We start from the raw sequence: 17,870 nt of genomic DNA, 5'->3' as shown, positions 1-17,870 counted from the left end.
ATAATATATTACAAAGCCGAATATGAGATGGAAATTGTAAACGTTGCATTCGTTGGTACCAATTGAAAATTACATTTTCTGTTTAGCAATGGAGTTGAATTCATCAGTACCCAGAGGAGACTACGAATTGTTTCCTGGACTGGGCTACTACAAGCTGCATACAAAGGCTGAGGACTGGATAACTGCTCTTTCCATTTGTGTTCAAGAAGGTGGACACCTCATAGTCATCAACTCAGATGCTGAGGCAGAGGTAGTGAAGACATTCTTCTCCAGGAAGCCCAAGTTTACAGGATCCTACGATAATAGCCATGTATTTGTTGGTGTACACGACTCCTTGAAGGAAGGACATTTCATGGCTGTCACAGGTTAGTGAAGTATCATAATTTAAAAGATATGAGTGTTCTAGGAGTACACGTAAATTAACAACATCTGACAGAAATACATTTAAAATAGTGCCGAATAGATCATCTCATGAAAGCTGATATACCATGAGAAAGAGAGAGAGGATGTACACCTTTTTCTTACCTTATAGCAGATAGCGAAATTATCAGAAAGACGTGCGTGGAACGTGTCTTTATTTCTGGGGTATACTTTTGGTGCTGAAATGGAACATTCTTGAACTTATGAAGTAGAGTACTTCCACGTAAGGTAATAAAATAGTTAAGAAGAGTGGCTTAGTTCTGTACGCTGTGAGTTACTATAGTTTCATGTTCAAGCGACCTGTTATAAGAAACACAACACGCGCGGACAAACGACAGCGTAGTAGTGTCAGTCACATGAAGCAAACGAACTGGTTATTGCTCGACTGATAACGAACGTAGTCTGTCTGTGGAATGTGATGACATTTAAACTGCAGACTGCTCTTGCCTGACAGAAGGCGTTTTCCACGAACGAGTTAGCGTATATGATTCTAATTAACGGTGAAGGAATCATAAATCAGAAGCGGTTACCCACTTACCAATACAAAGTTATTCTGATCGCTGCACACTCAATAGGCGAACATTCGTTGCTGCGTGCCAGCCAGTTTTCGATACTAGTGTTTACATTCCTATGTGGTGTATGATCGGCAAAGTTCACGGCAACATTTGGCGAACGTTGTGAACCTAACTGAAAGTTACTGAGAAACAGGAGAGTCGTTGCGCACGATGTTGTTATGTTCCCATGGACTGTCACTGGGACCTGTATGAAGATCGCCTGTGACAGTATACAGTTACTCCCATAAATAGTCGGTCAGTCTGATTTTTCACACACTTTTATTGGGTTGTTATCCTTACACTACAGTCATAACGTTTAATACAACTAAACTTGTAGGAAAACATAGTAACACGTTCTACAAACATTGTGATGTAATATTACAAGTTGTCCATTTCATGACCATATCGATGTTTAATCAAGAAGTAAGTATAAATAACCACCTAAACGATACTTTATTAATGCCTCAGGCAAAATTGAATAATTATTAAAACTTACAGGACATGTTTCGACCACTTAGTGGTCCTCTTCAGCTGTATAAATAAAGAACTGAAAAGAAAAACACTCAATAGGCGAACATTCGTTGCTGCGTGCCAGCCAGTTTTCGATACTAGTGTTTACATTCCTATGTGGTGTATGATCGGCAAAGTTCACGGCAACATTTGGCGAACGTTGTGAACCTAACTGAAAGTTACTGAGAAACAGGAGAGTCGTTGGGCACGATGTCCTGTAAGTTTTAATAATTATTCAATTTTGCCTGAGGCATTAATAAAGTATCGTTTAGGTGGTTATTTATAATTACTTCTTGATTGTGATGTAATTCAAAATCTTCTGACAGTCATTAGTACGCCCTCTGTCGTACATTAAATAAAAGCAATAATTCCAGTGCCACCTCAAAAATATTCGGCCACTATAAAAAAGCAACATAAACTCGCATATTTCACAACAATGTTACATATTCAGTACTTTGTGGGTCCACCTTGATGATTTAGGACGTACTGGCGATAACTTTCTTGATATAATCAGGGCTTAATGCCGCCCATTCCTGTAGCAGTCTCCTCTTCAAGTCATTGGAGGAACTTGGCCGCCGCAATTGCAGAGCTGCCTTCATTCGACTCCATATCTTCTCGATGGAGTTCAGGTCGGGTGATTGTGGTGGAGTTTCAAGACCTTCGGGCAGTTGTACAACAGCCACTGCCTGACAAGTTACGACTTGTGCTTGAGGTCGATATCTTGGTAGAACTTGGAAGTACACTGTATACCAAGTTGTTCCACAAATTGTCGCAAATTTTTTTGAGGATAGCCAAATACCCCCTTTTTTGTCAAAGTACCTTCAATGAAACTCAGTGCACCAACGCCGTTCGATGCTACACATCCCTACACGATTGCTCTTCCTCCACAATGTTTTACCGTTGCTTGTAAATTGCTTGTTCTCAGTTCCTCGTGACGTTTCCGCCACACAAATTGCTTTCCATCGGACCCAAAGACGTTGAACTTTGACTCATCAACAAATAACACATCCTCCCACAAAGCACTGGGTTTGCGTACGAAGGTTTTTGCGAACTCTAGCCGCTTGTTTTTATTTACTGCACTAATGTATGGTTTCCTCCTAGCTCTTCTCCGGAAGAACTCATTCCTTCGCAGTGCTCTTCGCACGGTATCAGTACCCACTTTCTTTCCACACTCCTCTAAAACAGCTGCTGCCAGTTTCGGAACACTAATTTTCGGATTTCGTTTTCTATTCTGAAGCACAACCGCTCCTCTCGTTGTGTCAGCCTTCTTGGCCTGCCTGTCTGGGGAAGTGAATCAATTCTGTCTTCATTTTTGCATCATCTTATTATATCTCCAATTGTTGTTCTGGTTATGTTAAGCATCTGCGATATCTTTCTATGCGATTTACCTCGAGCACGATGGAATATCACGAGCTGGCGTTCTTCAAAAGTGGTATTGTGTTGTCTTTTGCACCCCATTTGATACCACTCCGCAACACTGCAGCAAATAATTTCTGCAGGACGTGTCTCGCGGCACCGCACTCCTGAACTGAACGTTTTGCAACGCTATCTGCCCTGTCTCTGTCAATGAACACAACAGCAATCCCGGCCTTTTCGGGTGACCGAATATATTTGAGGCGTGTCATTTCACCCATGTCCACTATGTCCTTTCTTTTACAGCATACTGTACATTAATGTTCCGTGATTCTTCTTCGGCCTAAGCAACCAAATGTAGTTTCATAACTAGGACACATTTGGTTTCACATTCGGCTCATGGGTGCGTTACTGTCATCACTTTTTCGCGGATTTTATCAGTGGCCGAATATTTATGGGAGTGACTGTACATTACCTGAAAGACGACGATATCCATGTGGTATCCGAGAAGAACATTCGGACGGTAAGCTCCAACAACCTGCTGTAGCTGAATAAGTAGTTAGAACCCGCTAATGTTCGATAGTGTTATGACAACATCGACTCCTCCATTATAAACATATCTCAGAGCAAATGGTGGACATAGCAAATACCCACTCCATTACTCTTATTACGACATCACCTGAACTACTTTATTTTCTCGGTACCACCTTCCGTATACACACTGCGGACAGGAACTGTATGTACATCATTACAGCTGCGACGAAATGGTCCTGCATTTCTGCTAGAAATACGAGGTTCATGTTCGGTCGGTTGAACCCTGGAATATTATCTCACTTCCCCAAGCCACTGAAATCCACATCTTCCTTACGTATTTCGCCATCAGCAGTTGCCTCTACTTCTGTCTCTGAAATTTCTCTAATTTGCATGCCACTATGATGACCAAATTTTTCAACTGCCTCTTCTCCCGAGTCCTCTTCCGAGGTTACAAACATCATGTCACCATGACTCATCCTGCATAAAATTATACCAAAAAGAAAAAGGAACACCTCCCCTTCTGATACCATTGTTACAATATTGTAACATGCGTCTATTAAATCGTATTTTTATTTTCCTATAAAAGATATTTTGCAAGACGTTTGCAATAATGACTTCGTATGTTCTATTATATTTCAAACCAAAAACCAATAACTATAATTATAAAGTAATGAGTAAAAGACTTTCCCTTTGCTGGACGCCATACATATGAAAAACCTCTCATCATCATCATCATCATCATCATAGCATTATAAAATATTCTTATCCAATTACTCTACCACATAGCTGATATGAATATAAAGAATGGAGGTTGTAACAATGCTACACAATCTCATTTTTGAATGACTGTGAGAAACAAACGAAGAGCGATAATCTGTACGTATGTTCTAACAGTGGCGTCAAATGTGTTAATCGTTCAGTTGTGTGGAAAGAAATAACTGATTTTCGTTTTTACATTCTATTTTGTCACATTTTCCCAGTATTGGTCACAAATGATACGAATATCTGTGAGTATTAGTTAATAATCGATTGTTCTAATTAAAGTATACAACCCAAATTCATAGTAATTCTGAATTAAAGTAAGTAATTCATGTTCATATCTAACAACATATCAGTGGAATAATATTAATTGTACTTCAATCAGGCTGAAACAGCAACACTTGGACAAATATATTATGGGCTCGGGTTATTCACACCATAAGGGAAAAGGTGCCATAAACTTAAACCAGAAAGAAAGCCGTTCAGTTTAGGAGGTATTGTAGAAAAGGCATCTTGAAATGACAATGGCAGTTTATTCGAAGTGATCAAATTAAAGTAACTAAAGGAAATGATCATATTGTCCTCCTAGTAGACAGGTTTTCAGCCGAAACCCAACGTTGCCACAGCAACAGTGCTGACAAAAGTGGGCGGCGGCGGAGCGCTATTGTTGGTGCAGTGAGGAATGTAAGTTGACCGCGTGGGAACGGCCACGGTGCAAATATCACCGACCTTGGCCATCTTCAGTCCAACAAATTTGTTTTCAAATGCACAATACGATAACCACGCGCTCACCATAGCCGACTATCGCTGACATTGCCCCATTAATTGAAAACGTTAGTGATCACAACGCCATTTCTTTCTTGAAGTACGCACCTTAAATCTATATCCACCATCGGCTTCGGGGGTAAGAAGGTGTGTAAAAGAAAATGAACAAAATGGCCGAGATGTCTGCATGTCCTAGCATATCTCTCATCGAAACTTGGTACACATTACTTACGACTAACGATCAAGAGAAAATATACTGTATGGGTAGGCACCTCCAGCAAGACTAGGAGGAGGGAGGACATGCAAAACTTTGCAGACGATACAGATTTAAAACGGAGACTGAAAGATAAACACATAATAATAATAATAATAATAATAATAATAATAATAATAATAATAATAATAATAATAATAATAATAATAATAATAATAATAATAATAATAAATTTTACTACTAAATAGTTCGTTGAAAAACCAAGTTTAACTTATTGTTGATTCGGGGTAATGAACTCTTCCTCAGCCTTCTTTTAGTACCAAATATTCCCGTCTTTGTTCGTTATTAGTGCTGCTGCTCATGTATAAATGCGTAGTTGCGCAGGTTCGTCTGCCATCTGCCGCTAAGTTTTTAACTATGTCAAACTTATCACGCATCTGCCATCTACCTTTTTCATTGGAACTATGTAAGTTAACGCGGCCAATTAGATCTACACTACGCTCCAGCGCGCATTGAGTCGGCCATGAACTTATCTTTCTTCGTCAAAAATACTCTCTGGGCCTTCTTTTAGTACCAAATTTTCACGTCTTTGTCATTATTTCTGCAGTCGCTCTTGTGACAATACGTAGTTGAGCAGGTTCGTCTGCCATCTACCGGTTGCATTGTGACTATGTTAAACTTATCAGGATTCTGCCATCTACCGCTTGCACAGGACCTATGTAACATATCACGGCCAAATAGATCTACGCTGCGCTCCAGCTTGCTAGAGGGACGTATCCTGTCGGCCGTGAAACTATCGTTGATTAGCCCCCAAAAATAATTCTATACATGCTTTCAGTACCAGATCTGCCTGTCCTTGTTCGTTATTGTTATGTTTTTCGTCGTAGTACATCTAACAAAGCATTAATCGAAGTACGTAAACAAACATGACAGCTCATTCACGTACAGAGGAGCAAGCAAGATCGAACTACGAGGTTTAAAACTCAGTTAAAATTGCATGTTAAGATCGAAGTTGGAGGTATAAAACTCATTTTCCTCACAGAGAGTGAATTCAGATAATAGTGCATAGTGAACGTTCGGACAATACTATCGTTCAGAAGTGTATAAATAGCGTTCGGATTTAACAATGCCTAAAAGGAAATCTAAGACAATCGGTCAAATTCAACCGAAAACGAAGAAGTTAAAGCTTTTGCGAGCTGATGAAACTAATGATCAACAACAGAAGCGGCTTCAGGCTGCACGGGAACGTGCCAGAACATCGCGAGCGACTGAATCTGAAGACCAACGTGAATATCGTCTTCAAGCTAAGCTGAACCAAGCTAGCACATCGCGAGCGACTGAATCCGAAGACCAACGTGAACGTCGTCTTCAAGCTAAGCGGAACCAAGCTAGCACATCGCGAGCGACTGAATCTGAAGACCAACGTGAACGTCGTCTGCAAGCTAAGCAGAACCAAGCTAGCACATCACGAGCGACTGAGTCTGAAGACCAACGTGAATATCGTCTACAAGCAAAACGGAACCAAGCTAGCACATCGCGAGCGACTAAATCTGAAGACCAACGTGAATATCGTCTTCAAGCTAAGCGGAACCAAGCTAACACATCGCGAGCGACTGAATCTGAAGACCAACGTGAACGTCGTCTTCAAGCTAAGCGGAACCAAGCTAGCACATCACGAGCGACTGAGTCTGAAGACCAACGTGAATATCGTCTACAAGCAAAACGGAACCAAGCTAGCACATCGCGAGCGACTAAATCTGAAGACCAACGTGAACGTCGTCTTCAAGCTAAGCGGAACCAAGCTAACACATCGCGAGCGACTGAATCTGAAGACCAACGTGAACGTCGTCTTCAAGCTAAGCGGAACCAAGCTAGCACATCACGAGCGACTGAGTCTGAAGACCAACGTGAATATCGTCTACAAGCAAAACGGAACCAAGCTAGCACATCGCGAGCGACTAAATCTGAAGACCAACGTGAACGTCGTCTTCAAGCTAAGCGGAACCAAGCTAACACATCGCGAGCGACTGAATCTGAAGACCAACGTGAATATCGTCTACAAGCTAAGCGGAACCAAGCTAGCACATCGCGAGCGACTGAATCTGAAGACCAACGTGAACGTCGTCTTCAAGCTAAGCTGAACCAAGCTAGCATATCGCGAGCGACTGAATCTCAACTCCAACGTGAACGTCGTCTTCAAGCTAAGCGGAACCAAGCTAACACATCACGAGCGACTGAATCTGAAGACCAACGTGAACGTCGTCTTCAAGCTAAGCGGAACCAAGCTAACACATCACGAGCGACTAAATCTGAAGACCAACGTGAACGTCGTCTTCAAGCTAAGCTGAACCAAGCTAGCACATCGCGAGCGACTGAATCTCAACTCCAACGTGAACGTCGTCTTCAAGCTAAGTGGAACCAAGCTAACACATCACGAGCGACTAAATCTGAAGACCAACGTGAACGTCGTCTTCAAGCTAAGCGGAACCAAGCTAGCACATCGCGAGCGACTGAATCTGAAGAGCAACGTGAATATAGTCTTCAAGCTAAGCTGAACCAAGCTAGCACATCACGAGCGACTGAATCTGAAGAGCAACGTGAACGTCGTCTTCAAGCTAAGCGGAACCAAGCTAGCATATCGCGAGCGACTGAATCTGAAGACCAACGTGAACGTCGTCTGCAAGCTAAGCTGAACCAAGCTAGCATATCGCGAGCGACTGAATCTGAAGACCAACGTGAACGTCGTCTGCAAGCTAAGCTGAACCAAGCTAGCACATCGCGAGCGACTGAATCTGAACACCAACGTGAACGTCGTCTGCAAGCTAAGCTGAACCAAGCTAGCACATCGCGAGCGACTGAATCTGAAGACCAACGTGAACGTCGTCTGCAAGCTAAGCTGAACCAAGCTAGCACATCGCGAGCGACTGAATCTGGAGACTAACGTGAACGTCGTCTGCAAGCTAAGCTGAACCAAGCTAGCACATCGCGAGCGACTGAATCTGGAGACCAACGTGAACGTCGTCTGCAAGCTAAGCGGAACCAAGCTAGCATATCGCGAGCGACTGAATCTGGAGACTAACGTGAATATCGTCTACAAAATATGCGGACACAAGCTACCAGTTCGCGGGTGGCTAACTGGCATTCCAGCTGATTTCTCGAAGTTTTTCATTACGATCCTAGGAAAGACTACAGCAAACATAACAGCGTGTTAATTGGAGGAATGGACCAAATATGTAAGTACTGTTTTGCCAAGAAATATAAAGGCGAACCTCCAGGCATGTGCTGTTGTAACGGGAAAGTCCGTCTACCAGAACTGGAAACGCCACCTGAGCCATTAGTCTCTTACATGTCAGGGACTACTTCAGAATCGAGGATGGTGGATACACAGTAAAATTAAGTATTCGAGGTGAGGAAATCAAGATCGACAAAAAATGGGATGTTCCGTACAACCCTCTCCTATGTAAAATGTTCCAGGACCGAGCTCGATAGCTGCAGTCGTTAAGTGCGGCCAGCATCCAGTATTCGGGAGATAGTAGGTTCGAACCCCACTGTCGGCAGCCCTGAAAATCGATTTCCGTGATTTCCCATTTTCACACCAGGCAAATGCCGGGGCTGTACCTTAATTAAGGCCACGGCCGCTTCCTTCCCACTCCTGGCCCTTCCCTGTTCTATCGTCGCCATAAGACCTATCTGTGTCGGTGCGACGTAAAGCAACTAGCAAAAAAAAAAAAAATGTTCCAGGCTCATATAAATGTCGAATACTGCAATTCAGTCAAATCCATAAAGTACGTATGCAAATACATTAACAAGGGCAGTGATATGGCTACTTTTGGTTTAACAAAGGCAAATATGCATGATGAGGTATCAAATTATCAGTTGGGACGATACATAAGCAGTAACGAGGCTGTCTGGCGAGTACTAAGTTTTCCCATTCATGAGAGGCATCCTACCGTCGTTCATCTTAGCGTGCACTTAGAGAACGGACAAACAGTCTATTTCATGAAGGAAAATGCACAAGCAGTTGCCGCTGAGCCGCCAAAGACAACCTTGACAGCCTTCTTTCGGTTATGTCAACAGGATCCATTTGCAAGGACATTGCTGTATTCGGAAGTTCCTTGCAACTGTTCCTGGGATTCAGGAAGGAAAGCTTTTTCTAAAAGAAAAAAAGGGAGTAACTGTTTTAGGCAGTGATGTTGTAGCGAATGAGGCTTTAGGACGTGTTTACACTGTTCATCCAAATAATGCCGAATGCTTTTTCCTAAGAATGCTGCTTCATACAATTAAAGGACCAACTTCTTACGCAATGATTAAGACTGTAAATGGTATCGTATGTAACACCTTCAGGGAAGCCTGTCAAAAACTTGGTTTGCTGGAGGATGATGAACACTGGGACAAAACAATGTCCGAAGCAACGTTGACATCAGCTCCTCATCAAATACGAAATTTGTTTGCAATTATACTGACTAGCTGTAATCCATCCAATCCCAGTACTTTGTGGGATAAATTTCGTGAAAGTATGAGTGAAGACATCCCTGCCAGACTTCGCCGAAACAGCGTCAATGACGACATACAGTTCTTTGCAGAAATATTTAACGAAGTTCTCATTATTCTAGAAGACAAATGTCTATCAATCTGTAGCAAAAGTCTGTCGCAGTTGGGTCATCAGGCTCCGGAAAGAAATCTTGACAACGCAATTGATGCAGACCTTCTTCGCGAAAAGAATTACAATACCGCAGAGTTGATAAAATTTGTTGAATTCAATAAACCATTGTTGATGGATGATCAAAAGAAGGCTTATGACTACATCATGGAATGCGTGCACAAAGAAAAAGGGGGTTTCTTTTTTTTAGATGCTCCAGGAGGAACTGGAAAGACTTTTCTAATCAATTTGATACTAGCCGAAATTCGATCAAAAAATAATATAGCACTTGCGATGGCTTCCTCTGGCATAGCGGCTACTCTCATGGATGGTGGACGGACTGCGCATTCGGCACTAAAATTGCCTCAAAAGTTAAATGAGGTAGAATATCCCATTTGCAATATTAGCAAAACAAGTGGGCAGGCAAAAGTTCTACAAACGTGTAAAATTATCGTGTGGGATGAATGCACAATGGCTCATAAGAAATCTTTGGAAGCCCTTGACAGGACACTGCGGGACCTAAGAAAGAATGATCAGTTGCTAGGAGGCTCTCTGCTGATACTTGCTGGTGACTTCCGACAAACTCTCCCAGTTATACCAAAATCAACTCCGGCGGATGAGATCAATGCTTGCCTTAAAACGTCACCACTATGGAAGTTTGTTAAAAGATTCACGTTAAAAACAAACATGAGGGTTCGGCTCTTTGGAGGTGAGACTGCCAATAATTTTGCATATACACTTCAACAAATCGGTGAAGGCACATTTCCAACTGAATCAAACGGTGACATTATCTTTCCGGATGACTTTTGCACTCAGGTAGAAACGGTTGAAGAACTGATCAACAATATATATCCAGGCATAGTCGAAAATTACAAAAATCACGAGTGGTTATATGAGAGAGCCATTCTTGCAGCCAAAAACGAAGCTGTGCACGACTTGAACAGCCGAATTAAAGATATGATACCAGGCCCCATCACTGAGTATAGATTTATTGATACAGTAGTCGACAATGGTGGTGCAGTGAATTTTCTCATTGAATTCTCGAACTCACTAGACCCTCCTGGTATGCCACCACATCATCTCCAGCTTAAAATCGGTTCCGTCATTATGCTGTTACGTAATTTAGATCCACCAAAACTTTGCAATGGTACCAGGCTCAGTGTGAGAAGACTGGCAGCTAACATCACAGAAGCTACAATATTAACAGGAAAAGAGAAGGGTCAGGACGTTTTCATTCCTCGATAACCATTAATCCCAACCGACTTACCATTCGGTTTCAAGAGCTTACAATTTCCTGTAAGGCTTGCTTTCGCCATCACAATTAACAAGGCCCAAGGAAAATCGGTCAAGTGGTGTGGAGTTAACCTAGAATCCCCCTGTTTTTTCCACGGTCAGCTTTATGTAGCATGTTCCAGGGTTGGCTCACCCAAGCACCTCTTTATCCGAGCTCCAAGAGGAAAGACAAAAAATGTTGTTTATAAGCAAGCATAGGAATAGCCTAAGCCATTGCAGTCTTGAACTGAGTTGTATTGCAGTTTGAAAGCAAATCGATTTTGACTGGCAGTAGGCAAGAGGGTCTGCCATTATAAGAAGAACTCTCCAGCTCGATTGTGACTGGCAGTAGGCAAGAGGGCCTGCCATAATAATAAAAACTCCCCGGCTAGATTGCGAGTGGTAGTAAGCAAGGAGTCTGCAATTGCAATGAAAACTCAATAACAAAATTTGGACTGGCAGTAGGCAAGGGGACTACCATTATAATGAAAACTCCCCAAATCGATTGTGACTTGCAGTAGACAAGGGCGTCTGCCGTCATAATGAAAACTCCCCAACTCAACCGTGACTGCCACTAGGAAAGAGGATCTGATATATAAAGAGAACTCACAAAATTGGCTGTGATAGTCAGTAGCCAAGAGGACCATTTGTTATAACGAAAACAACCGCAATACGATAGTGACGGGCAGTAGGCAAGGGGGCCTGCCTTTATATCAAAACTCCCTCAAACTATTGTGACTGGCAGTAACCAAGGGGACCTGCGTTTAGAATCAAAACTCCCCAACTCGACTGTGGCTGGCAGTACGAAAGAGGATCTGTCATTCTAATGAAAACCCACCAGCTCGAATGTGACTGGCAGTAGACAAGGGGGCCTGCCATTATAATGAAAACTCCCCAATTCGACTGAGACCAGCAGTAAGCAAGGAATCTGCCGTTAGGATTAAAACTGCCCTACTCGACTGTGACTGGCACTACGAAAGAGGATCTGACATTATGATGAAATCTCCTCAAATCTATTGTGACTGGCAGCAGGCAAGTGGGGCTGCAACTATAATGAGAACTCCCCAGATCGATTGCGACTGGCAGTAAGAAAGGTGGACCTACCATTATAATTAAAATACACAACACCATAGTGACTCGAGGTTAATGAGGCTGTCATTACAATGAATACTCTCCAACTCAATTTTGATTTTGACTGGTAGTGGACAATACAGGCTGCCATTATAATGAAAACATCTCAACTAGATGTGATACTGCCATTGAAATGAAAACTCCTCAATCGACGATGACTGGCAGGATGTATGCAATTAGATTTGAAAACTCTCGAACTCGAAGCAAGGGGCCTGTCATTATATAGAAAACTCCCAACTTGATATTGGGTGGCAGTAGGCAACGGGACCTGCCATTACAATGAAAACTCCCCAACTTGATGGTCATGGCAGTAAGGAAGGGGCCCTCCCATTATGATCAGAACTCTCAAACTCGACTCTGACTGGCACAGGGAAAGAGGATCTGACATTATAACCAAAACATCTATTATGACCGGCAGTAGGCAAAGTTGCCTGCCATTATAATGAAAACTCCCCAAATCGATTTAGACCTGCAGTAAGCAAGCGGGCCTGCCATTTTAATGACAACTCCCCAATTCGACTGTGACTGGCACTACGAAAAAGAATTTGACTTTATAATGAAAACTATCAGCCCGATTTTGGCTGGTAGAGGGCAAAAGGGCCTGGCGGTATAGTGAACACTCTCCAAATTAATTGAGACCGGCAGTAAGGAAGGCGGAGCATGTCATTAGAACCAAAACTTCCCAACTCGACTGTGACTGGCACTATGAACGGGGGTCTGACATTATAATGAAACCTCCCCAGCTTCATTGATACTGGCAGTAGGCAAGGGAGCCTGCCATTTTAATCAAAACTCCCCAGCCGTTTGAATCAAAACTTCCCAACTCGACTGTGACTGGCACTATGAACGGGGGTCTGACATTATAATGAAACCTCCCCAGCTTCATTGATACTGGCAGTAGGCAAGGGAGCCTGCCAATTTAATCAAAACTCCCCAGCCGAGCGCGTAGAGGCGCGCGGCTGTGAGCTTGCATCCGGGAGATAGTAGGTTCGAATCCCACTATCGGCAGCCCTGAAAATGGTTTTCCGTGGTTTCCCATTTTCACACCAGGCAAATGCTGGGGCTGTACCTTAATTAAGGACACGGCCGCTTCCTTCCAACTCCTAGGCCTTTCCTACCCCATCGTTGCCATAAGACCTATCTGTGTCGGTGCGACGTAAAGGCCCTAGCAAAAAAAAAAAACTCCCCAACTCCGATGTGACTGCACGTAGGCAAGGGCCTGTCATTACATTGAAAATTCCCCTACTGGATGGTGATAGGCATTAAGAAGAGCTGTATGCCTTTTCAATGAGAACTCTGCAGTTCGATTGTGACAGGGATTAGGCAAGGTGGCCTGCCATTATTGTGAAATCTCCGCAACACGGATTTATAGATGAGAAATGACGTATGGCGCCAACCACGTGGTGTTCTTGGGGAAACGCTAAGAGCCATTTAACTCTTACGACGTGTGAAGTTCATTACGTACAAATACGTATACAATGTAGAAAAGAAAAAGTCCAAAATGTCCGAAATTACAGACGTATTTGTATTTCTTCCAGCATACCACTCATACAAAATTGGTACTCAAATGACTTACCATCTGCAAAAATACTGTTGGGTTAAAACACCGCTAGCACTCCTTGGGGAGGTGGTAAAATATAAGGGAAAGGGAAATGACTGATATTAATGTCCAATATATTCTTTACGAGGTCGCTGAGTTGAACTGACTCTCTCGATGGTCAAATCATACTTCAGCCGCAATCAGTATGAAGGTTGAGAAGGGGTGAAAATAAATGTAAAAATAACCGAGGTTATGGATGTATGTGGGTATGTTCCAGAATAGCTCTCAGCACAACTTGGTAGTTATATGACTTACCATGTGGAGAAAAATAATATTGAGATGAAACATCCCAACCCGCGCTGAGGGTGGGGAATGGGAGGGGACGACATGTAGAAATAATGGAAAATATTAATGTCGACACCATTGCTAATGTATCGCTCAGACGAATTGTGAAGCGCTGGATACCGTCTAAGTCCACGTTTAGCCGCCATTGAGACGGGGGCTGAGAGAGGCTTAAAAGTAAATAGTCTAAAATATTTATTTATTTATTTATTTATTTATTTATTTATTTAATTATTAGATTCAGCCTATGGAGGGCCATTTTACACTAATAATAATAATAATAATAATAATAATAATAATAATAATAATAATAATAATAATAATAATAACAATTTTAAATAAGTATAAAAGATAACAAAGGTATAAACAACAATATTAAGTAGCAACAATAATTAACAATTTTAACAGTAACAACGTAACAACAATGACAATGGTAACTGGCAAGTGTCGGTTTCAGAAATTAGGAAGAAGAAAAGTCAAGGGTTGGAGGGACGGAAGAAAGTGAAAACCTGGAGAGGACTTCAAAAGAATCTTTTAATTTTTTGTTTGAAGGATGCGAAAGGTGTGAATATGTCGATATCGGGTAGTGAATTACCAAGAGTAGGGAGACGGTGGAAGATAGAGCGTTGTTGTAAGGTTAGGCGCGGATGGGACACATGATGGGTGCGTCGGTTGCGTGTAGGGCGGGGAGGAACGTATATAGGGAAGTACGCCGGAAGAGTATTACATTTGGTGTAGCCATTGATTATTTTGTGCAGGTAACATAGATCAGAGAACTGTAAACGGCTTCTCAGGTCAAGTATACCCAGGTAGTTCATAATGTCAGATTTAGTTTTGTTCTTAAAAACAGGATTACGAGTCTTAACAATGAAAGTGAAAAAGTTAAAAATACTATTTAGTTGAGATATGTTTGTGATAGCAGATGAGGACCAAATAGGGGAACAAAAGTCAATAATGGGGAGAACATACGAGACAAAGTATAATTTTAAGGCGTTAATATCATTAATTTCAGTAAACCTGTAAAGAATGCCTAGAGTACGCATAGCACGGGATTTTATGGAGTGAATGTGAGCAGAGAAGGTTAGTTTACAGTCTATTATAACACCTAGGTCTCTTACCTGAGAAGCCGATTGCAATGTATTTCCGTGGATGGTATATGCAGTGTTCATTCCTTGCTTTAGCAATGAAAAGGAGATTGTATTGCACTTCTTAAAATTGGGAGAAAGATTCCATTTCTTAAACCAGTCACCACACGAATTGAGAACAGTCTGTAATTCGTCACAGTCATCAGGCGTAGACACTTCTCTTAGGATTTTCAGGTCGTCGGCGTACAAGAGGAGGGAACACTGACTATTTCGGGTACAAAAAGTTATGTCATCGATATAGAGAACAAAGAGTAGAAGTCCCAGAATACTGCCCTGAGATACTCCTGATAACACAGATAACCATGATGAGGCAGATTCAGGGAGTACCACTCTTTGTTTTCTGCCGGAGAGGAAACTTGTGATCAATGACAAGACGGGGCCATGGATATTAAATCTGGTACCGAGCTTATGAAGAAGAAGTGCATGATCCACTGAGTCGAATGCCTTGGTCAGATCTATATAGATTGCATCTAACTGAGATTTATTTTCCATTGCTGAAATGATGTGGTGATTGAGAACAGTGAGGTTAGTGAGGCTTGATTTTCCGGGAGTGAATCCGTGTTGTTCTTCAGATGTGTACGGCTGTGTGAAAAAGAGGAGTCGGCGATGGATTATTCTTTCGAGGACAGAGGATAGTATTGGAACGATAGATATTGGGCGGTATGATGAGATATCATATTTGTTGCCAGATTTGAAAATAGGTGTGATATCAACTTGTTTCCAGCTGTCGGGGAATGTACCAGTAGCCATACACAGGTTTAAAATTGTAGATAACGGTGCACAGAGAGATGCAGAAGTATTTTTGAGGAATATAGGGCTAATATCATTGGGCCCGGTGGAGCGGTTTGTTGGGAGACTATTAAGAATATTTTTTACTTCGTTAGGGGTCGTTGATATTTGTGACAGTGAGTACCTGCAAACACTATTGATCTGTGGTAGTTCTGTGATAGGTGCAGGAGGGCTAAAGGTAGAGTGAAAGTACTCATTGAATTTTTGAGACCTTAATTCAGTTGGGACATCATCACTATGTAGTTTAAGATTCAGTGGTATCCGGGGTGACTTTCTGCGTGACGAAATTAGGGTCCAGAACTTTTTAGGGTTGTTTTTAAGGTTTCCAGCTATAGAAGTGATGTGCCGGTTGTAGTCATTTTTAAGATGCGATTTTGAGATTTTCCTGAGGTGCTTAAAAGTATTATACGTGTGTGAATTGGGGATAGACTTCCAGAGTGACCACGCACGGGTTTTGTTCTTTAGTAGCAATTTAGTTTCGGCACTCAGCCAGGGGGGATATTTGTGTGTTCTGGGTTTGGATAAAGGTACATGCTGTTTAATGGTCTCTAGTCTCTAGTCTCTAATCCACTGCTTTGGGTGTTGCAAGGCTGATTGGTGATAATCCAAATGACAGTTGAAATCGTGTACATCATAATTATTTATAGTGCGACGGGTAAATACATATTTTTCTGAAAGATTAAATTCTTCCGAGTCAATTCCAGCTCCCACAAGCACAAAGTTTTACACGAAAATTCAATAATATAAAACTTGAAATAAAACACATAAATAACTCTAAATCTGCATAATAGATCGTAAAATCAACATTTCAAAAACGAATTCTATATTCACTTCACACATAACTAACTGGTAACACAAATTTTAAAGGTAAAGATTCAAAAACTATCCGGGCAACGCCGGGTACTACAGCTAGTACATTAATAAAAATAATATTAATCATTATCATCAAATCAAAAATGGAACATTTTATCACGTAAGATTGTAGAATAAGTTTTCCTTATGGTCAAAATAATAATCCCTCAAGGTTTTAATGGCAATCCTATCGCTGCGTCTCATCAAATTATTACAATCTGCGAATACTGAGTAGGACTTTAAATATGTCATTTCATGAAGCTTTCTAACTGTCAGATATGTTGTCATGACAATATTTCTTTGGTGACTTATGTATGTTTCATATTTCCAGGTGAGCCGCTGGATAAAACAGGGTATTCCCGGTGGGTGTCTGGACAACCTGATGGAAGTAAGGGAGAAGATTTCGTCTTAGCAGACAAAGATGGTCTTCTCCGAGATATCGGCAACATTTATAAATATGGCTTTGTCTGCGAACAGTAAATGTCACAAGTATATCAGTTTTCAATACATGTTTACTGTCTGCAGGAAACAATTATTACATATTAAATCCGTAGGGTAATAAATATTGTACCCGGTGAACCTGCTGACTCTTGTAATGGATTTTTATAACTCACGCTGTATACAGACTACGTAAAAAACGGGTATCTGTAGTTATCTGAATACCACAGAAGAATGCTAAATAAAAATTTAATTAAGAACTTAGCTATACATTGCCTATAATTACTGTTCATAGACCTCAGATGATCCAACATTGTCAGAAGCTTCTACTTCGTTTAACACCTTTTAAGTATAGATTCAACTCATACTGATTGACGTTTCGCTGAAAATCGGGTAAAGAAATCACTTTTTACCATACGCATGTTGTCGCAGAAACGAAATGACCAGAATTATCCTATGAGCAGTCAAGTGCCTTATGTTGCTTGATTGATGGATTGACTCAATGATTGATCGCCAGATTCCCAACCTAAAGACGAAACCAAATTTAACTTGGTTTCTACAACTTATTGAGATCGTTTGCCTTTAGTGTTATTATGTACGATATAGATACAGC

At 41.5% G+C, this 17,870-nt stretch overlaps 1 protein-coding gene across 1 annotated transcript in view; it reads left to right on the top strand.

Annotated features, from left to right (window-relative positions):
* Positions 1-17,527, top strand: part of LOC136875020 (hemolymph lipopolysaccharide-binding protein) — a 37,361-nt gene extending 19,834 nt beyond the window's left edge. The window contains exons 4-5 of the mRNA XM_067148739.2: positions 87-365; positions 17,151-17,527. Coding sequence (XP_067004840.2) covers positions 87-365; positions 17,151-17,299 — 428 coding nt within the window. The 3' untranslated portion in view covers positions 17,300-17,527. The remainder of the gene's footprint in view (positions 1-86; positions 366-17,150) is intronic.
* The last annotated feature ends 343 nt before the right edge of the window (positions 17,528-17,870 follow it).

The sequence above is a fragment of the Anabrus simplex genome, chromosome 5, assembly GCF_040414725.1.
Source record: "Anabrus simplex isolate iqAnaSimp1 chromosome 5, ASM4041472v1, whole genome shotgun sequence".
Lineage (NCBI taxonomy): Eukaryota > Metazoa > Arthropoda > Insecta > Orthoptera > Tettigoniidae > Anabrus > Anabrus simplex.
The sequence above is the reverse complement of the archived record's forward strand: the minus strand, read 5'-3'. Positions and strand labels throughout refer to the sequence as shown.